At 39.6% G+C, this 22,785-nt stretch overlaps 1 protein-coding gene across 3 annotated transcripts in view; it reads right to left on the bottom strand.

Annotated features, from left to right (window-relative positions):
• Positions 1–756: 756 nt before the first annotated feature.
• LOC119659172 (protein kinase C) overlaps positions 757–22,785 on the bottom strand; it is an 80,878-nt gene continuing 58,849 nt past the window's right edge. Inside the window, exons 3-12 of one of the 3 annotated variants that reach the window (XM_038067126.1) lie at positions 21,964–22,018; positions 18,034–18,152; positions 17,896–17,969; positions 17,451–17,485; positions 14,644–14,714; positions 14,279–14,569; positions 13,387–13,983; positions 13,066–13,318; positions 2,342–2,481; positions 757–2,277 (exon numbers count right to left, since the gene is read on the bottom strand). In XM_038067126.1, coding sequence (XP_037923054.1) covers positions 2,116–2,277; positions 2,342–2,481; positions 13,066–13,318; positions 13,387–13,983; positions 14,279–14,569; positions 14,644–14,714; positions 17,451–17,485; positions 17,896–17,969; positions 18,034–18,152; positions 21,964–22,018 — 1,797 coding nt within the window. In that variant the 3' untranslated portion in view covers positions 757–2,115. The remainder of the gene's footprint in view (positions 2,278–2,341; positions 2,482–13,065; positions 13,319–13,386; positions 13,984–14,278; positions 14,570–14,643; positions 14,715–17,450; positions 17,486–17,895; positions 17,970–18,033; positions 18,153–21,963; positions 22,019–22,785) is intronic. The other 2 variants (XM_038067127.1, XM_038067128.1) reach the window with 2 other exon arrangements.

Here is a 22,785-nt window from a genome sequence, read left to right as displayed (position 1 = left end):
AAAATGCAAGGAAGGCGGCCAAAAAAATTTGTAACGATTCGCACAGCACAGCGTTGGTTCGATCGATTTCATTCTGGTGTAGTGGATGTCGAAGATACACCCCGTACTGGTAGGCCAATCGTCGTAGAAACCGACAAAATCGTCGAAACCATCCAAGTCAAGTCAAGGCATGTGAGCATTCGCTCGATTGGCCAGGAACTGGGTAAGGACCATAAAACCGTTTGGAATCATTTGCAGAAGATTGGATTCCAAAAAAAAGCTGGATGTTTGGGTGCCACACGAGTTGACGGAAAAAACTCTCTTGGACCGAATCAACGCCTGCGATGCACTACTGAAACGGAACGAATTCGACCCATTTTTGAAGGAGATGGTGACTGGTGATGAAAAGTGGATCACGTACGAAAATCTCAAGCGAAAAAGATCGTGGTCGAAGCGTGACGAGCCGGCCCAAACCATCGCCAAGCCCGGATTGACGACCAGGAAGGTTTTGCTGTGTGTTTGGTGGGATTGGAAGGGAGTCATTTACTATGAGCTGCTCAACTATGGCCAGACCCTCAATTTGGTCCTCTACTGTGATCAACTCGACCGTTTGAAGCAGGCGATTGACCAGAAGCGGCCAGAATTGGTCAATAGGAATGGTGTTCTGTTCCACCAGGACAACGCTCGGACTCACACGTCTTTGATGACCCGCCAGAAGCTACGGGAGCTCGGATGGGATGTCATATCGCACCCACCGTATAGTCCGGACCTGGCACCAAGTGATTACCATCTTTTCCGGTCCATGCAAAACGCTCTTGGTGCTACTAAGTTCGCCTGAAAAGAGACTTGCGAAAACTGGCTGTCTGAGTTTTTTTGCAAATAAGGAGGGGGGGGTTGTTATAAGAGGAGGATAATGGAGTTGTCTTCTAAATGGCAACAAGTTTGCGAACAAAACGGCGCATATTTGACTTAAATCGGATAATTCTAAGTGTTAAAATTCGATCACAAATACGACATTACTTTTTTCTCAACCCAATATAATTTCACTGGGTGGAAAAACACTGAGTACAGACAGTTTTGTTTTATCTTTCATCATACAAAAGCATCACTAACATAATAATGGATCTTAACCAACAAAACTCATACAATAATTTAATTAATTTTCTATAGTTAAAAATAAATAATAAAGCAACATCTAAAATCAACACTATTTGTGCAATAATCACAGCAAATGGAGATAAAAAATAATAATAATAAATATCGCATGTATATAAACAAAGAATTGTGCAAAATTCAAAAATATTCAACAATTGAAATTTGAATGTTTTAAAAACATTTTAACGTTTACACAGTCTACGACTTTTTTTCAAAATAAAATTTGAGATTGATACGTTTTCTTTTATATAATCTAGAATAATCAATTTGATTGAAACAAGTTGTGAGCGCGGCAATTAAAATTGTGATTTTTCGAAACTTTTTTTTTCTTCTCCCGTTTCTATTTCGCACTGTACCGCACCTACTTAATGAGATTTGGTATTTTTTTAAAAGCTACCAAAGGGTGTATGCTTTTCATTAGATTAATTTCTTACTATTTGTAATATATCTTGTATATTATTTTTATACTTTACTTTTAGCTATGTTTTTATATTTTTTTTTGTTCTTGTTATTCGCATTTTTTGTGGAACAAAAGACGAAATTATTCGAAATGGTTACTTTTAATTTTGTGTTTCTGTAATTTAGTTTTCTCTAATTGCTTTTCTTTCTTTTTACTACGTTTTCGCTGTTGATCTAGGGTACACTTTAAATTATATAGATATATATTTTCATTTTAGTTTCAATGTAAACCATTTTCTGCATAAAGATTACTCTGAATACTTGTCGTGTTCACCACTTATATCATACTCATAAATATTATGCTTAGCAAAAAATAAATTTCCGGTTGTTCAGGTGTTTCATTATTTAATAATAGTTTTCGCAATATTTTAATGCATTCTAAATAATTTAATAAAGTAGGTTTTAGTTTCATTTCTTCACTTTCTGCATATCTATTCAAATTTTTTTTACTTAAATATCTTGTTTTATATTTTGTGTTTCTTTGTTTGTTTGCTTTCTTTTCTACATTATAATGACTTAAGTTTAATAGACTTTGCGCTCGGGACCGAAGTCCGTATTAACAAACGAGAACCCACTAAATTCTTCCTGATTGATACACCGAATAACATCATTTGGAACTGGTGTTAGGACTGGCTCTTCTTTAGTAAATTCAGTATCAAAGTTTGTAGCATCGCGTGGACATTTCTGTGTGTGGTATTCGTTAAAGCTAAGAATTTGAGGACACTCAAATGGAATTTTTTGCACTTACCATTTTAGGCCGGAATGGAGGTCGTACATTACGATTTTCTAATTCTGTCCAATCTAGTTTTGCGAAGAATGGATGTCTACGAATTTCATTTTCGTCACCAGTACAACCTAAACGTTGACTGGGGCTTTTTGTTAAAAATCCTGCAACGAAAATGTTTATGAACGATTAGCTCACTGATAACATTATGAATTTATCCTAGCTTAGGTCTCTACATGAGTATTACATAATTAAACAAGTCGGGAAACCTAACTCCGCCATGCTATTAACATAGTATGCTGGTCCCAAGCCCAGGTAAAGGAGGAGGGTTTGAGGCAACGTACTCTGCACTATCCTCAGTAAAACAAAAATAAAATGCTGAGATCAGGGAAAGAGATAAATAGAGTATAGTTGAAGTTATTCTACTATGCTAAATCCTACCTGATCTCTCTTGGTGACAGGCTCCGCGACAAGTCGACCAAGAAAGTGCATACAATGTCGTTACAAACATGATGATCGGATTGAGTCACAAGCCTCGGAGAAATGCTAGGGCGTCCACCTCAGTCGACGCGGCAGGACGGGCCCCGGTCCTGTCGAGAAATGGGCAAGGGTTCTTGACGCATGGACGGCGTCAGGACGTAAGCAAGTTAGTCCGAACAACACGAACAAAACAAATACGTGTCTGCACGCTAAATGTTGGTACCCTAACTGGAAAGACGGAGGAACTCGCAAGAGCCCTTCGGAAAATGCGCATTGACATCTGCGCTCTGCAAGAAACCCGATGGTCTGGTGCCAAAAGCTGCGACATTGAACGCGAACGCAGCAAAAATGGCCACAAACTTCTCTATTTTGGTAACCCACACACTCAATATGGTGTTGGCATTGCCATTTCAGAGGGTTTCCGTGATGCCATTAAAGAAGTCGAAAGATTTGATGATCGGCTGATGAAGCTCACCATTATATCAGCTGATCGCACTATTCACTTCTTCACCGCTTATGCACCACAAACAGGTCGACCTGATGCCGAGAAAGATGCCTTCTGGCAACTTCTCGATGAAAAGACTTGTCACGTGCCTGCTGACGATTACATAATCATTGCCGGCGACCTTAATGGTCATGTGGGTGAAAAGGCAGACGGTAACAGGTGCCATGGGGGGAAGGGGTTCGGAGCGCGCAATGAAGGTGGCAAGCGTATAATCGATTTTGCGGACACCCATGACCTTGTACTTATGAATACATGGTTCATCAAACGATTGTCTCATCTTCCCACATTTTATAGTGGGAACAATAAAATGCAAATCGACTATATTCTCATAAGACGCCAACATTTTACCACTGTCACTGATTGCAAAGTCGTTCCCTATGAGACCATCGCACCTCAACATCGGCCGTTGATTGCCGTCCTGCGAATTAAGCCACCGATAAAACAGCGTGAGGAACGCACTGGCCCGCCGCGCATTAAATGGTGGCGATTTGGTGAGAAGAAAGAAGAAACGGTCTCACTCATACGATTGCCAACCATTACGAATGTGGAAGAATCATGGAACCAAATGAAAGACACGATCCACAAAGTGGCCTCTGCAACCCTCGGGGTCACCAAGCCGGGTAAGCGGTACATCAACCGAGATACTTGGCTTTGGAATGATGATGTTGAAATGAAGGTCCGTGAAAAGAAACGCCTCTACCACAAATTTCTCGACGATAAAACGCCTGCTAATTGGCAAATTTATAAGAATGCCAACCGGGAAGCAAAAAAAGCGGTCACTGTCACCCGAGCAAACCATTTCAAAAATCTTTACGATAAACTGGACACTCGGGATGGTGAGAGAGATCTGTATCGACTTGCTAAAAGCCGTGATAAACGCACACAGGATATCGAACACTTCTGTTGCGTTAATGACAAGAACGGTACTTTGCTTACCAACCGTCGAGCCGCAACGGATAGATGGCGAGAATACTTCGAGCAGATTTCAACTGAAGAATTTGCTCATCCTCCACTTCCACAATCATTGCCGACATTTGGAGCAGTTCCACCAGTCAGCGCAATTGAAGTCGAGGAGGCAATAAAACAAATGAAATCGGGGAAAGCAACAGGACCTGACGACATCGCATCTGAGCTCTGGAAAGCGAAGAGCTGGGACCCAACACTGTGGCTCAGTGAATTCTTTAACCGGGTTATTCAAGAAGGAAGAACACCATCTGACTGGCAAGAAAGTACCACTGTTCCAATATGGAAAAAGAAAGGTAGCCCAGCAGAATGTTCAAATTACCGTCCGATCCGGTTACTTTCCCATACCATGAAGATTTTTGAACGCATTCTTGACAACCGTATTCGCGAAATCGTTGAAATAACCGTGAATCAAGCCGGATTTGTCAAGAACTGCAGAAATACTGACGCAATACACGCTGCGCGGTTACTCATGGAGAAACACCGTGAGAAGCATCGCCCTCTTTACATTGCCTTTCTGGATCTAGAGAAAGCGTTTGACCGTGTACCACACGAACTCATCTGGTATGCTTTACGACAACACTTCGTGCCAGAAGAACTCGTGCGCTGGGTCCAATTGCTCTATCACGATCCGAAAAGTAAAGTTCGAAATATGGCGGGTGTATCAAAACCGCTTCGTGTCTCTGTTGGAGTTCATCAAGGAAGTGCCCTCTCACCACTCCTCTTTGTCCTTGTTATAGACACCGTCACACGGGATATCCAACGTCCAGCGCCCTACTGCTACCCTGCTTTATGCAGATGATGTTTTCCTAGCATCTGATAGCAAAAATGATCTCGAGCAACTTGTTCAAAAATGGAATGATCGCTTCATGCAACACGGTCTCAGATTGAATTTAAACAAAACTGAATTTTTGGCGACCGATCCCCATGAAACAGGCACAATCACTGTCAGCGGCAGTGATCTGCCCAGAACTGAGCGATTTAAATACCTCGGGTCAACGCTATCAGCCAATGGAGAGCTGCGTTATGAAATTGCTTCACGCATTAACGCAACCTGGATGAAGTGGCGTTCCACAACTCAAATCTAAAATTTACCGCAATGTCGTCCGTCCAGTCGCTCTCTATGGTTCTGAGTGTTGGCCGACAATAAAAGACAATGAACGGCGTCTTGCGGTAATGGAGACGATGACGCTACGTTGGACTAGTGGCGTCACACGTTTAGATCACATCCGAAATGAGGATATCCGCGATCGTTATGGGGTTGCACCGATCGTAGAAAAGTTGCGAGAGAGGCGTCTTCGATGGTATGGTCACGCAATTCGTGCAAACGAGAATTCACTTGCTAAGATTGGTCTGAACATCGAAGTCGATGGTAAACGACCAAAAGGCAGACCTAAGCAACGGTGGCTTGATACGCTGGATGGGGATTTGAAAGCCTCGAGATTGCACCCAGATCAGGCATTCGATAGAGCCAAATGGCGAAGCCGATCACGACGAGCCGACCCCGCTTGTGAACGGAACAAAGGCTGAAGAAAAAGAAGAAAAGAAGAAGAAACAAGTCGGGCAACCGGAAGCTGGGCGCTTCAGGTATGAAAGGTTTTGTTTATCTGAGTGGAATTATGCGGTGTTTCCAACGATTAATTATTTGAAATAATAAAAACTTGTTGTTTCTTTTTCGTTGGTGTGATATTTATTCTTGCAAAAACCGATATTTCGGGAACCACTTATTCCCTTCATCAGTGCTAACAAGTTTGCTCATCTTTAAACTCCACCAGTCTTTCTGAAACACATGGTAATATTGTGCTAGCAGTTGAACACAGCGATGGTAGCATCATGATGTGGAGTGCTATGGCGTGTAAGGGAACAGGGCCACGGTATATAAATTGAAGAAAACCTCACTAAAGTAGGCTACCTTGCACATACCAGCTACCTTTGCTATATTGGGTTTGTCATCTGATATAATGTTAGTTCATGACAATGATCCAAAACACAAAGCCATCATTGTTAACGACTGAATCATCGTTAATATCAAAAGACTCCTCCTTATCCACATCAGACCCCGAATTTAAATCACACGTCGAAAAGAAATTACGCAAAAGAGCATATCCGGAGGTCTATTAGTGCGGAAGTTACCGAAAAAATTGAAGAGCCAATGAAGAAGACTGCTCGCAATTTTAAAAGTTAAAGGTCACCAACCAATATATTTATTTACTCAATTACTGGTATAAGTTTATCCTTTTTGTATTAAATGTTAAATGCCCATTTTCTTTTGCTGTTCAAAACCCTCATTTTTTAGTTTTATATCTATTTTTCTATTTCAAATAAAACTAATGAAACATTAGTAAGTGTAGAAAATGGCTTTTTTTGCAATAATTTATCCGAAAATATAATCTAGCTTTCGAGATATTTGACTTCAAAGTGTATTACAGAAACTGTTCAACTTCTTAATTGCTGTACGTTATGATCCGAAAATCATAGTATCATATTGAAGGAAAACGTGACTCCATTTCACGTGCTTTCAAGTTTTTGTTTATAATACTTTTGACTTTTCTCAAATTTTTTAATTAACCAATTTCCAATTGTGTGAAACAAAAACTTATTAAAATCGATTCAATATCTGTCGGTCCGTCCGTCACACCCGATTTAGTGGTCAGAACATGTGGCATGTGAATTCCTTTACATACACCAAGTGGCGCCATTTTGTGTCAAGCTTAAGGGGGCTACCAATATATGTGAAAGGGAAGTGTAAAACTTTTTTTTCACAGAATATGACCATGTAGTGGTATTAAATGAAAGGGCTCAATTAGTACTTCTTCTGATACTGAATGAAACGGGTTCAAAATGAGTACTCCGAAAAGTGTAACAGCTCTCGTTCTCAAAACCTACCCAACCCAAAAAGCTGAAAAAAAAATCATGATGATGCGTCCATACGAAATCTAGGCCTCAATATACATCCCGTTCCGCTATCTGCTCAAACAAAGTTAATAATAGCATGTTACTATATATTTCCTCGAAAACCCCTTTAAGTTCATTAGAAGTACGAAACTTGCCGTCAGTATAAATGCTAATATAAGACACAATCCTGGAAAGTTTGACAAAAAAAAAGTTATAGAAGGTCAAAATTGTGTATTTCACTTGAATTTATCGCAAACTAAGACGTGTACATATGACGTCATGACCATATAAAGTGAACCCATTTGAACGGCGGAGTTGGTTATATCAAGGAATATTTAGAATTTTTAGGTATGTGCGAATGGAAAAACGTGCATAGGTAGTTTTTCAACCAGGATGAACACAAAACCTTTATATCCGAAGCGTCCAGCTTCCGGTATTCCGACTTGATGCCCGATTAAAATAAGAATTAAAAATTAACTCTTTATATCTACAAATCTTTTTTAACTTTAAATGTAAATTAACTTCTAAAAATAAAAGATATCTGCGATTGTTTTACTTAATAGGTAGAATCTGCATTTGCTTGATCCTTGGTAACGTTGCGTAACCGGAATTATATTTTATCTCATCTTATCCGTTTTAAAGGGGATAACAGCAAACATTCATTTAATTGTTTCCGGGGGCGAACATTGTTTAGCCCTGATTTTGGGTTCCTCTTATAACATATCTATTCCATATTTCTCTATTAAAAGCCGCTCGGTTTTTCCCACGTTTTTCTGTTAATGAACTTTTCCATAATACTTTTCGGCTAGAAAATTATAACAGCATGAAAGCAGCAAGAAAATTATAGCATGCAGTTAAAGAAATCATCACTTTGCACCCCTCCCATTCCCCACCTTTTTAATAAATCTCAAAACTAAGACCGCCTTCGAAAAGTACTAATCGAGACCTTTCATTTGATACCCCACATGACTATATTTGGTGAAAAACAATTTTACAACCCCCGTTTACATGTATGGGGACCCCCCTAAATCTCAACGTAGGAGGATATTACTCACTGTATGTCTGGGGGTCCACAGGTCCCTTCTTCTCACCAAATTTCGTGTCAATCGGTATAGCTGTTTCTGAGAAAAGTGCCTGTGACAGACGGACAGACAGACAGACATTGAACCGATTAAAAACGATAAAATTATCCACCTTAGCGACTGCGTACCTTTGCCATGGAAAGTGAAGTGCCAACAGCGATTAGATTGATCTACTTCACTTTTTCGTGACATCTGCCGTGGACGGACGTACTTCGTGTTTGTATCGACAGTGCTGTTTAGTTTGAAGTCAAATCTCTTGTGTGGGTGGTGTAATAAACCGTGTTTCTTTTTTTGTTCTTGTTTGACTGTAAATCTGTTCCTACTAACAGAAGGTGAGTGCTTACGTTTTATTTTTTGCTCTTACATCCAATCAACCTTGAAGTAGAAACCTATTTCTGTATTTTTTGGTGTGTGTTTTCCCCTGTAAACAGGCATTTCTGCCTTAGTTAATGTGAACCCCCGGACAAGCGGAAAATAAACTTAAACCGGCCCGGCACCTATAGGGCCACAGTTCAATAGCTCAACAGAAATCGATGGCTATTGCCTAACTAGGAAAGGGAGAAGGGCATCGAGGAGCCTGTCAAGATCCCCAATTCAATCTCCTACAATCAAACAGCCAAAGATTTCAGAAATTCTACCAGTCACGGCTCAACTCAAAGCTTTTCCTGAGGTTGCCCAGTCTCAGGACCTAAGTAAAATTTTTTCTCCCATGGAGAAGTAAAACATAGTTCCTATGGAGCAAACAATCCCAGTGTACAAATACAATGAGAACACTCAATGTAAATCGTACACAGTATGTGTGGAGAGAAGCGACCTCACGACATAGATAGACAAAATTAATGATCGAGAAAGAATTGAGGCATTCAAACCTCTCAATTTCCATAAGCTTACGGCGCGTCTTAATCTCAATGACCAGGTAATTATGGTCAAGGAACATGGGTCAACGAGGATAAAAGTTTATTGTAAGTCAGCGTCCTGTGCGAATAACCTGACATCCGACAATCGCTTGAACACATTAGGGCTAAAAGCATGCATTTCTTTGAGAGGTATTCATAGATTTGGGATTATTAAAGGTATCCCCAATGATTTCTCCGAAGAAGAGATATAGGATATAAACTCTCCGATTAAAGTAACGAAAGTATAAAGGGTGAATTTCAGATCTAAGGAAAACAAATATGTCTTCCTTTCATCTCAAGGGGTAGGTAGGTAGGTATCAGTGGCCGCTCCGAGGAGCCCAATTAGCGCTTTGGTGCGCCGTTTTGATGCCACGGACTCCTAAGACCGTGACTGTTGTTATAGGAACAGGGAAGCAGAGTCCAGCTGGCTCGGATCTTCAGAGCCAGCCCGTAGCATTCACGAAGGAAAGCAGCTCTCCGACCCTGCAGCTAGAAATCTCACTGAGGTCCCCAAAGAATGGTTTACCCAGTGTTCGCAGCCTGACTCTAGCCAGGGCTGGGCAATCGCAGAGAAAGTGCATGAGGGTTTCCCTTCCTTCTCCGCAGATTCGGCAATGCGAGTTGTAGGGTATGCCGAGCCTAGCGGCATGGTCCTCTATGGGCCAGTGCCCCGTGCAGACCGCCGTAATCTTGAGTGCACTTGCACGCGTCTGGCATAGGAGCTCTCGTGATCGGGCTATGTTATAAGCGGGCCAAATTCTCCTTGACTTGGCACAGCTTGTAAGCCTTCGCCATCTCAGGCCCGCGGCTGCTAGGTAATGCGAGTAGACTCCGCCCCCGACAGCCGCCAACGGAACACCGACTGTATTCCCCGAGGGACTGCCAAGAGCAGAGCCTTACCTGGCTAATCCGTCAGCCCGCTCATTCCCCTCTATGTTCCTATGCCCGGGAACCCAGAGAAAAGTGACCTTGAGCGTGCCGCCCAGATGGTTGAGCGCGTCTGTGCACTGCCCCACCAACCGGGAAGATGTCGTCGTTGAGTACAAGGCCTTGATAGCCGCTTGGCTGTCTGTTAGAATGGCTATGTTACGCTTGGGGCTCGAATCACGCTCCAGCCATCGACAGACTTCCAATATCGCCAGTACTTCCGCCTGGAATACACTGGTGAAACCTGGGAGACCATACGACTTGGATACACCGTTTGTATTCGAGAAAACCCCCGCGCCGACTCCATAGGCCATCTTTGATCCGTCCGTAAAGCATACCGTGTCATAGTCTTGCAACACGCCGCCGGTCTTCCACTCAAACATCTCAAACAGTCAAACTAACCTCCGTAGGGTCTGAGATTCCCAAACATATCTCAATTGGTAGCGTGGGGTTAGACGTTAACCTTTACGTAAACAGACCACGATAATGTTTCGCTTCTGGTAGATTGGGCCACATTGCCACGAACTGTAAAGCGAAATCGGGTAGATGCTTAAAATGCAGTGGACCTAAAGATCAATGTGATGGCACCTCTTGCGAAAAAAGAATGTGCTCTATGAGGCATGACATATCTTGACGCCAGGGACAGAAATTGCATCATCTGGATTGAACATTGGAAGATCATCAAGACGGCAGCAATGAAAAATAGCTCTATGAGGGAAGTTACCAAAGAAGTAAAAAATTATTATGATTCATTTGACTGTGACGTTGCCTTTCCTCTGCTGGAGGAAAGAGCAAGTCCGAGTTCAAAGAATGTAAAAAATTTGTAAAAAATTCATTTCTGCAATCAAATCAAATCCACACCTGAACCCCAGAACACACTTTCTCAAAACTGATCATCAAGAACTACCCATGCCAAACCATCCTGTTTTCAAACACCCAACCTACACTGTTATATCCGAGCATCAAAAAGTCCTGTCGCAAATTCTCAAGCTCATGAATATCTCCTCAAAGATACAAGATCCGTCTTTGGCAGAAGACATACAAAAGATCAAAAAACACTGACAAACTTAACATCACGAGCGACTTAATATTCAAATTCAGAGACGAAGGCTATGGTGGAGTTGCCCTTGCGTTTCGCGTAAACGTATCAAACGGATTATTACTCAGTGCGTCGAGCATTGTTTAGATTCGAATCCAAGACGGGAACGTTTTACATCGTTGTTCGCTACGATTGTTGGGAGTTGCAGCGGGAAAGTACTTGACACGCTTGTCAAATCTAGTTTTTGTCAATCGTCCAGGAATCAAAAAGTAATGATGGACGAAAATTCCGAGGAATTAGAAGAGTGGTTCGCAGATTACTAGGAAGATTGTTTAATAAATCACGAAGGAAGTCCAGGAAAGATGAAAATTGAAGCGATCGTAAGCATGTTTGAAGCGCCTCAACCGTAGTACGATGTCAGGTGCGTTCGATACCTCGGCGATGGGGACAGTAGGACTTTCAAAGGGATTCTCGATTCGCGGCCGTATGGGGACGAGGTAAATGTAAAAAAAAAGAGTGCGTCCTTCATGTGGTATGAGGTTCCGACTACGAAAAATGTAAAAAAGAAAATAAAGGTGTTAGTGGAAAGGGTAAGGGACTTATGGGCTCGCGATTCGTAGACTCCCTGATTCCATGGAAGACATGAAAAATGCCATTTGGGCCTCTTTGGAGCACTGCTCCTCATCAGATGAAAACCCCCAACACTCCAAATGCTCCCGGTAAAGATAGTTGGTGCAAGTGGCGTCAGGCCGAGGCCAAGGAAGCTTTGAAAACTTTAAATCATGAGAGTGCCCATAAATCCCTCAATCGTCAAACTACTGAAACCGATTTATGAGTCTCTCATCAGATGATTTACTGGAAAGATGTTTAGATGCCCATACCCAAAATAACAATGAGTCACTCACTGGCTCTATTTGGAGCTTGTGTTCCAAACATTTGCATTCGGAGAGGCAGATATTTGAAATTTCGACTTTTTTGGCGGTGACGGTCTTCAACGAAGGATTTTTATCGATTCTAAAAACCATGAAGTTATGGAGATCACCTTAGGATCTTACGCTGAAACGTACGCTGCTCGACTCAACGATAACCCCATAGACCGCTCCCATTTCTCAAAAGTTGCCTTTTCCGAACTTGCTTGTATGCATTTCACTAGAAATATTTATCAGATCGACTCAATTTTTTCGTATGTTCAGTAAACATTCCTCTCTGATCGGTCGAGCTCGATTTTCAAATTTTTTTTTCTGTAAGCCCCTAAAAGGTTGGGCGCGGAAATTTTTTTTTTTAAAGTGAATTATTTAAATTAATTTCACATTGCAAAAAATTCACTTCGGCCGATCATAGCCAAGACCACCATTTATTAAAAAATATATCATTTTTTTTATTTCAGATAAAAATTGGTGTCGCTACACGTTCCGCAGTTGGACTCTAGTTACGACCTTCAGGGGGATATTGTTGAATTTTTCAAAAGAATTCTCAAAAGTTGAGTCCATGCTGCTGCAAGCACGTGGCTGGAAGAGTTATAACAACCTCTTTTCAAACTGAGCTTCAGATGCTTTACTACTTACAAATTTTCAGTCAATAACTTTCAAATTAAAAAGTTCTGTGTGAAAAAATCATTCTATATGTCTGCATTTACCCGAAATAATTGTTATCTTTCTGTATGGCAATGCACGCCTGTCATTGATTGTTGTGTGGGGCATAGCACGTCAACCATGCGTCACCGTTTCCGGTTTCTAGCAATATTTTCTAGCTTTTTTCAGGACTATCTGCGAAACTAATATTATCTCGCAGTCGATGAAAAGCAGATGAAGCCGAGATCTAAATCATATTGTTCTACAATGATCCGAAGGGCAAGCTTTCAGAATGGAAATCAGGCTAAGTCTTCGAGGTTTCCCAAATATTGTAGATTTTTCTCAACTATTAATCATCCAATGCGTTCATTTATCGAATTATGTTCTTACCTTTGAGTATAGATACAGCTTCTCTGGATAACCATACAGGGTATAAAACATCATCGTGCAAAATGGAATCGAACAGCTCGTCTTCATTATCCGCTTCAAACGGCGGTTGACCAGCCATCATTTCATACATTAGAACACCTAATGCCCACCAATCAACCGAAGCTCCATATTCTTGTTCTTTTAATATCTCTGGTGCAATGTAATCCGGGGTCCCACAAAATGTTGTCGTCAATGTGCCATCAATAATTCCTTCCTAATATGAATATTCAAATGATAAGTTTATTATTTAGTGGATAAGGGATAAATTGACGTTCCACTCACCTTACACATTCCAAAATCGGCTAATTTGCAATGACCTTCCTGATCTAATAAAATATTATCCAATTTTAAGTCTCTGTAAATAACACCGTGTGAATGTAAAAATTGTAACGCTAATGTTACTTCGGCAGCATAGAATGCAGCACGGGCTGCTTCAAATCTCCGGGCTTTTTGTATTTGGAACATCAAATCGCCACCATTCACATATTCCATTACGAAAAATAACCGATCAGGTGTTTGAAAGCAGGAATGAAGTGCCGTCAAAAACGGATGTTTTGCGGCCAGGGCCAATATTCTTTTTTCAGTCATTGTGCAATCAACATCATCGTCCTGAATGATTGCATCTTTCTTTAGCACTTTAACGGCATAGATCTCATCGGTTCCCTTTTTCTCGGCCAACATAACTTTACCGAATGAACCTTTGCCCAATACTTTAATAAAATTAAAATCGTTTAAACCTAGTTTTCCGGCACGACTTTCAATGAACTGCTCCAATTGTGGTAGCTGTTGATGATTGTTTTCGTTATTACGACTTTGCGGTTCGATTTCATTGCTATCTGGTCGTTCGGGTAATTGATCACTAGTCGATTGATTAGAATACTGGGAAATTGAAAACAAAACGATTAGGGAGTGCGCCATGAATTCACATTAAGTATTAACCCCTTCCGTTCTGTGCAACAAAAACAAAAAAAAAAACATGAATCTTTTTGCTACTTGCATTTTTATTAATAACTTCTAAGCGCTAGTCAAAAATAACATTGAAATTTATGTCGATAACGTCAGAGGTGAAATCTGAGTTAAGACAACTAAAACCATAACTAGGGTAGAAAAGCATCCTGTAACGAGTACGAAAAAGAACAGAAGGGTTAACTACGCTTATCATTCAGCAACATACCCTTGACCTTCGTGCTGTCTGTGTATCTGGCGTTATTCCCAATTCATTGAGAATTTCGGCCATTTGTCGTGTATTAATGCCACATGTATTTGCTACGTTCTTTTGACAGCGTTTATGCACGTTCATCGAACACACTTCACATTGCAGGCCTTGTTTTATTAACCCGTACAGTAAGGAACCGCAATGATCACAAAATGTAAAACGTTTGTAATTATGGACCACAAAACGATGGGGAACATTAACGTTAAACCTTTGGCCCGATGGAATTGGCCCTGTTTGATTTTGCTGTTGCTGAAATGTTGAAGGTAAAAATGATTCATTTAGTACAATAGGCTTGGTCTATTATTCAGATAGAAAAATATTACCTCTTCGCGCATTCCAGGACATTTTGTGACTACAGATTGGTGACACCTTTTATGTACAACACACGTACAAACTAAAATATAAGAACGGGTCAAGAATTTCTTATCAAAGGTATGCAAAGTGAACATTTTAAATGGATACGATGATATAAAACAAAAAAGGATATATTTCCTTGTGAATATAACGAAAGGTTGAATGAAATGTCTACTTAGTGGCGCTTTCAGTGAACAAATTATTAGTCAAACATAAAATGAAAATAACTGCGCAAGGATCGTCTTTTTGCTCCATCTAAGCTTGTAGCCAATTTTAGTCATCAATAAGGCATATAAAAGATTTTCTATGCTTGACGTGGTATCAGCAAGGACAGCTCTATTTTGACTGAAGTCTACTTATCATATGGAAGTTTTTCATCAACGAGTTATTGCTCTATTTCAGTAAATAATTATTGTTAAATATTCCATCCAATTTTGAATTTAGAGCCATGAACTTAATACGCAGGATAAATACAAATATTACCTGCGTTTATGAAAAGGGGTTTCAAACCTTATCAAAATAAAACAAGTCGGGAAACCGGAAGCTGGACGCTTCAGGTACGAAAGGTTTTGTGTATTTCTTAGTACGTAGCACGTAATATATGCATATTTTATTAGGGAATATCCATTTTCGGATGATATTGACATTCATAGCCTTGAATTTGCAAAGAAGCGATAACTTTGACGAATTTTAACTTTGTTAGTAATACTGCGATTTCCACCAAACTTGGTAAGATCATGCTCTATGTTATACCCTATATTGTTGCGAAATTTTGTGCTAGTGCTAGCATGAACTTAAGGGGGGTTTTGAAGCCAATTACTAAAAATTATAGTAATATACTATTATTAAGGGGGTCATCCCGTGTGTCCGATCTGCCGAATCGAATTTTTTTTTGGCATCAATTGTATCTAGATATAGTATAGAATATATGGGCAAAGTGATTTTTTGATATTCGGAGTCGTTCGGAAATTATAATGTTAAACACGTGATAAATCACGTACCAGATTTATGTCGATCGCCGTAATAAAGCGCGTATTTATCGATCCGAATAACGTTCGAATGACTTCGCTAAAAGGACAAGAATTGACGCCAAGGCTGTACATGTGTTTCTTGACGAAACCTCAGGTTTATGGACTAGGTGTAGCTAATTAATGGCCGGTTAAGGTCTTATAGCCAAAAATTGCATTCTGCTTTTTAAATGAGTTTTTCTCGAAACTGCATGTTGAAAATCCGCTGCCACCATAGCCCAAAATCTATCCAACCAAATTCTTTGAAATTTTCACGACTTATTCAGAACATATTTCTACGGTCCGCAAACTAGGATAATTGCGATTCATTTAGTAGTTTTTTTTTATTCATTGAAGAAGCACCAAAATTAAAAAAAAAAAAATTTAAGGTGGCACCAAAAATTTAGTTTTTAATATTTTTTAATAATCCTAGTTTGCGGACTGTAGTTAAGTCTGCACGTTAAAATGCCGTTTACTTTTTTTCTTTAACATGATCACAGCCCCCTCTAGCGTGGCAGCAGAAAAACACCTTTTTTTTCAATAACGAACTATGTGATCGTGCTGGAAAAATTACTACGAACACTAAAGATATTAATAAATCTACGTTGGAAAATCCGTATTTGTACCTTTATCCAATTCTTCACAAAAAATTTCTAAAAAAAGCCAAAAAACGGCCCTCACATGGGATGACCCCCTTAACTTTATTTGTACAAATATCAGTATGGAAGGTATTTCGGAGCCAAGGCACCATATAGTGGCAACCTCCTGATTTTTTTAGAGATTTTTCCGTTTTGGTAGTTTCTGAGAATGGCCTCCTTAAAGGAATGATCAGTTTCAACCCCCCGCACTCCCCACCTTTCTAACAAATGTCAAAACTAAGACTGGCTTCGAAAAAGTACTAACCGAGATATGATTATATTTGATTAAGAAAAATTTAAACCCCCATTTATGGGGACCCCCCCTTAAATTCGTTGTAAAAGGATGGAACTCACTGTATGCGTGAGCGTTCATAGTTCCCAGCTTTCTACCAAATTTGGTGTCAATCGCTATAACCTTCTCCGAGAAATATGCGTGTGACGGACGGACAGACAGTAAACCGATTTTAATAAGGGTTTGTGTAAAAATGGAAATTTTCTGGTCTGAAACTGGTCTCTTATTATGCCTTTGTCGTTATTGGAATTGAAGCGTATTTTCTACAAGAAATGTATTAACTCGGAAGAGAGAAGATGCAGATACACCCCATTATTCGCGAATAACTAATTGAGTATTCTCATCGGTAAGAAGTGTAAGACGTTCAGATACCTTAGTATAAATCAGAGCTTATTGGCCATGCTTTGCTACAAAGCGATAAAAATTGATCATCAGTGGATGTAAATCGTTATCACTACTTTAATTGGCGCTAACAAAAAATAATAACAACAATATCATATATAAGGAAAAATGTATGCGAGAATACACATCACAATGTCACACCCAAAGGTTATAAAATATCGTCAATTCTTACGAGATTTACTTAAATGCTAAATTTTATTCTTAGATCGATTAGTAAAAACAGATGACAAGTTATCAATATCATTTGAAGCGTTACATGTATCATTGTCTGATAAAAAGTCATAAATAGTTGAATAATGCGCAAAACAAAGTCAAAAGGTTTGCACTCGAAATGTAAAAAATAAAACCAAATTCACTTAAATAAAGACACGGACATTCAAATCGAAATCGAAACGTTATTATTTTAGATTTCTACTCAGATCGCCTTCAACACATACCTTGACATTGATAGCCTTGTTTACCAACAATTCCCCTGTAAATGCAAAAAATGTGCAATTCTGTGATATCCTTCGTAAGCAAAATCGTTTGGTTGAGATTTTCAGTTTTTACTAAATAAAGATTCTTTCAAAGAATTAACCAAATAAAAAACAAAGATCCCCAAAGGCCGGGAGGGAAAAGCCAATTCATGAGGGTTATTCTTTTAGTATGGGTCGAAAAAAATAAATGTTAGACAATCGAGGAAGTGAATTATGACACAACCCAGTATGTGACCCCATGCAATAGTTCAGGTAAATAGGAAAAATAATAATATTTAGATTAAAACCTAGCCATAGTAGTCTATGAAACTGTATCCCAGATCTTAGGACACGATCGGTCCATAAATAAAATAAACCAATATATTGCCATCAGCATAAAAGAACGCAGCGTTTTCTTCTCACTTACCAAATAAATTTTTGACAATGTGAACAAAATGTTGGTTGTCGTAGAAAAGTTGCCATAAATTTATGCCCGTTGACCTGAAATTTGTTCGAAATAGTCTTGTATTGTTGTGGAAATCAATAAAATTCAGTTGAAATTTACCTGATGAACCCGACGTCGCATGGCACCGCGACGTCGATTGAAGCCCGCCCGCTCTTTGAATTCATTTTTTGTGGAGGTCGATGAACTTGCTCCAGGTTCCGGAAGTGGATTATTTTGATCTGAAAATAGAAGAAATAAATTTTTAAATGGGTCAATGAAAGATGTTCACATATTTGTAAAAGTTAGATAAATTTATATAGCAACAATTCGTGCATATTTTCAGTGCTTCTTGTGAAAGTAAATACCACTCCCGTCGCTAGACAAGTCTTTTTATTTTCCATAAACCAATATTTTGAGAACGATTTGTTCACTTCTTTAGGGCAAGGAGGAACAATTATGTGACCATACTATCGAAGACGCCCCTCTCGCATTTTTTCCACAATCTGCGCAATCCATATCGAGCGGATGTCCTCATTTCGGATGTGCAACGCAACATTTTCGTCTCCATTACAGCAAGACGTCGTTCATTATCTTTTATAGTCGGTCAACACTCAAAACCATAGAGAGCGACAGCGCGGACGACATTGCGGTAACTTTTAGATTTGAGACGTTCGTTGATATGTCGATCACAAACAACACTAGCTGTAGAATGCCACTTCATCCAGGTTGCGCTAATACGTGAAGCAATTTCATAATGCAGTTCTCCATTGCCTGATAGCATTGACCTGAGACATTTAGATCGCTCAGTTCTGGGCAAGTTACTGCCGCTGATTGTGATTGTGCCATGGGGATCGGTCGTTTATTGCGTCAGTACTTCTGCAGTTTTTGACAAATCGGGCTTGATTCGGGGTTATTTCAACGATTTCGTTGTACAGTGCGTAACCTAACACCCAAAAATTAATAAGGAGTGACCTACACAATTTTGCTTGAAACGTTATCGAGCCAAGATTTCACAATCTCACGAAACCACGCAAAATAATTTTCGTGATACCGTTTAGACTCTTCTGACCCACAATAAATTTTTGCAGTTTTCTGTAATTTTTCAAATATATTCCACTGGCTGCCTTGGGGTATTTTTATTAAGTAATTTCAAAACAAAGGACACGAATGGAATTCGCTTTGTTTAGAAGAATTATTGTGTCGTCTGTCTGAGGCAATACAATGACAGACAAGACAAAATGAATTTAATAGGACGACAATGCTGGAACTCAAGTTTTGAATGGGGAGTCCTACCCACACCGCTATATTTCGCAGACATTACATCTTCTGATTATCACTTTCTTCAACAAATTGCACATGATTTAGTTAATTCTCTAATCCTTCGATCGCCTTAAAGGATGGTCAGTTTTCCGACACGGTATTTGTATACTGTCCTAAAGATGAGGAAAAGCAGTGGTCGCAAAGGCAGCAATACAGGCTGCAGTGCCAAAATCTCGACAAATCGAACTTCATATTTTCAAATAATTTTTATTGTGAATACAGAGGAGTTAATAATTTTTTTTCTTTCATAGTATTTATACGGTTATATAGAATATGTTTATTCAATATAACTTCCTTTTGCTTTTATGACGGCCTCCATTCTCGGCCTGAAGCGTTCGCAGCCCCATTTCAATACTTCGTGGTCCATATCGGTGAATGCAACTCTCAATGATGCGACTTTTCGATGTCTGGACTTGTTGGAGGTCGTCTCAACTTCATAGAAGTCCAAAGGATTCAAATCAAATTCTTTAGACAAGAACATATCGACGTTGTCTGACAATAAATTTTGCACCAAATGACTTGTGGGTGTAGGCGAAATCAGCTCCTGGCCTTGTTGAACGATTTCAGACGTCCTAACAATGAGTTCCTTTGAGTGAACTTGCCTTGCTAGTATTGCAGAACCTTTGTTACACATCTCCGATTCGTTATACTTCGCGATGGCATAATACACAGTCGATCGTGGGCACCCGAAGAATCGGATGATTCGCTCGATAATCGCAGCTCTTCGATTGTACTCTGCACTTGTTTTGATTATGGATGTCTAGTCATCCATCAAGCTATTTAAATACCAAGCGTCATCTATCAAAGTGGTATAGAACTGTGGAAGATTTGAATTGAAGTTTGTGAAGATTTAGACGCCGCACCCTGTACTTTGGGTTATAAATGGATAATCATTGAATTTCGTGAAAAACAGATGTTCTATAATACAATCAGAGAAATTCAAATCCAACTGATTATCGGAACCTTTGACATTTACAATAGTGACTAGCTCTCCAATGGTCTAGAAAAAAGGAGATCATAAAAGAATTATGGAGCGTAGTGTCATTCCTTTTGGGTTAGGATAAATCGCGAAGGATTTATTTTGCAACAAGATAAAAGTCCCAAAGAACGGTGCGAAATTGTGCAGAAGGTACTAGCAGAACAAACAAAAAAGGTGGAAGGACCATTTCGGAATTTAGTTTGGCTATAACAGAGTCTTGATCTGAATATGGAATTTCTATGGAGACGGTTGGATGACATGGTTTGTGAAAAACGATTCTCGCCGAACTAGGAAAGGTTTTCATATTGACGGTGGAAACTACGTCCTTTTTATTCACCACCATCTTCGATTACACAGTGGAAAAAACAGGACATAAACGGAATGGTTGGGGTCATTGTGGCAAATAGTTCCAAAGGAACAGGATCCTTGTGTGCGTGCCTTGTGAATGTCTAAGCTTTTCGGCCAAACTTCCCCTCCGAAGGGACGGCGTTTTTCTGGCAAGCCAGATGAAAGATTTCTCGAAGGGTGCGCCCTTACAAGAGCCTCAATGAAGGTGCAACTCTAGTAGGTCGAGTTGTTTAACACCACAGCCACCTCGAGTCCAACTCCACCGTTGAGCGTATACAAAACATGCCTGGACCAGTGCGCCCAAGTTATCCGTTTATTATAGATTTCTCCTAAACCGGCGCAATAGCTGTTCAATTCCTTTTGAGATCTGTTGGATTCGGAACGCACTGCAAGCTCCAACTGTCCATGCCGTCCTTAAATAACTGGAGGTCGTTGCGGCATGCTTGGATACCGCACGTGTATTGGTGGTCATACACTGTGATATCCAAGACTTGTCAAAACTACCCTGTCTTCCGCGAACCCTCATATTTCCCTCAACTAAATTGCGCCATTGGTCTAGCATGTCCGTACCAAAGCTTGATTTGTGTTCACAGGACTAAATTAACCCAACATTTAAAGCGTAATAACACATTAATCTAGCACTTGACGACTTTACCAAGAGCCTTGTGTCAGTCTGTTATTAGCTGTTGTGCGAGGCCTCAGGACATCCGCCTACTACATCAGGATCAGCAAACCATAGTGAATACAGCGTTTCCCAGTGCTGCTCCCTTTGCCTCCTCGCCACTTTAGAGCACCCCTGCTGAAGGAACAGTATGGATTTTAGCGACTACTCGAGGGTTGAAGAGCCTTGCCAAGAGAAGTTTGGTTATTTAGATGATGGGTAGCGTATGGTGAAATTGTCTGCAAATAAACTTTCGGAACACTACACGAGAGAATCAATTTTCATAATAACTCCAGTGTGGTACGTGAATCACATCAGATACTCATGACGCAGCTAAGTCGGTATTTATTTGAAGAACGATAATGAACGGCCAGTGTTTTAGAGAATCAGCCAATACTTGCTGAATACTAACTAAATTGGAAAGAATAAATATACCAACTTGCTGCTGCTACTGATTACAAATTCAGTAACTATTAAACCAGGGCATGAACTTAATTTCCCGATAAGGACAAGATGAGCTGAATATTGTTTTTTAGTTCTTTGAATTCATCGGGAACTGGCTGAAACTCTTTCACTTTTTGAATATTATATAACACTAGAACAAATAAACCATTCCCTGCAACAAAACGTTTCTTTACATAGACCTTGTCCAATGCAGCTAATTTTAACATTTATTTGATATACAAGCACATGTGACAGCATGTAGTCGAATAGACCGCATAATCTCAGTAATAATACGTACCTTGAGATTTTAATTCTATGATAACGTGAATTTTTCCTTGGGGTTCCAAATCAACCTGTTGAGAAGACGAGAAGAAAGTAAATATTTGTAAAGAAAATGAAGAAATATAATATAAAATTTCAATGATTAAGTGAAGCGCGCAATATACACTAGCGAAATTTTAAGATACAGTGCTTGAGTATATTTTGTAATTAAATGCTTTTGAATCTTTCTCTGGAATTGTTCAATTTTGGGAATGTTCAGAGAGCTACGCTTTAGAAGACGCTTAATATGAAATGTATCTAAACTGTCCAAGAATTAGAGTTCTATTAAGATTTGGCACCAAAAACCCGCTCTTTTAATTTTAAACAAGAGAAGATCCATATCTTTGCGGTCTACATAATTCTGCTGGAAAATTATCGGATTGGTCAAAAGTTGGCGGAATTCCCTTCAAACAGAATTCTGAAAATTGCGAGATATTTATGTGTGTTGAAACCAAATGTGCTCAACTTTAAGCTGCAACTGTATGGGAAAATGATGCTGTTAATCATCTCGAATTTATCTCGCGCATGACGTCCGTGGAGTTACGTAGTGCATACATTTTTATCGTGTTTATTTCCTTTACTTTTTACTTTTTTTTTATCATGGTAGCCGACTAAAACAAAACATTCTTGTCTTATCAAGATATGAAGAAGTAAGCCTGTTTTAAGAAGAGTAGTATGTGCATATACCCCCGTTTTCGTTCTGGGAATTGCGCGTAAAATAGTTACAAGAATTGTACAAAGTCACAAAAAACTATGACTTACCCAATTAGAATTGAAAACTGTGGCCAACTTAGTCACG

Source organism: Hermetia illucens, chromosome 6 (genome assembly GCF_905115235.1).
Source record: "Hermetia illucens chromosome 6, iHerIll2.2.curated.20191125, whole genome shotgun sequence".
Taxonomy (NCBI): domain Eukaryota; kingdom Metazoa; phylum Arthropoda; class Insecta; order Diptera; family Stratiomyidae; genus Hermetia; species Hermetia illucens.
This window is presented reverse-complemented; position numbering and strand designations above follow the sequence as displayed.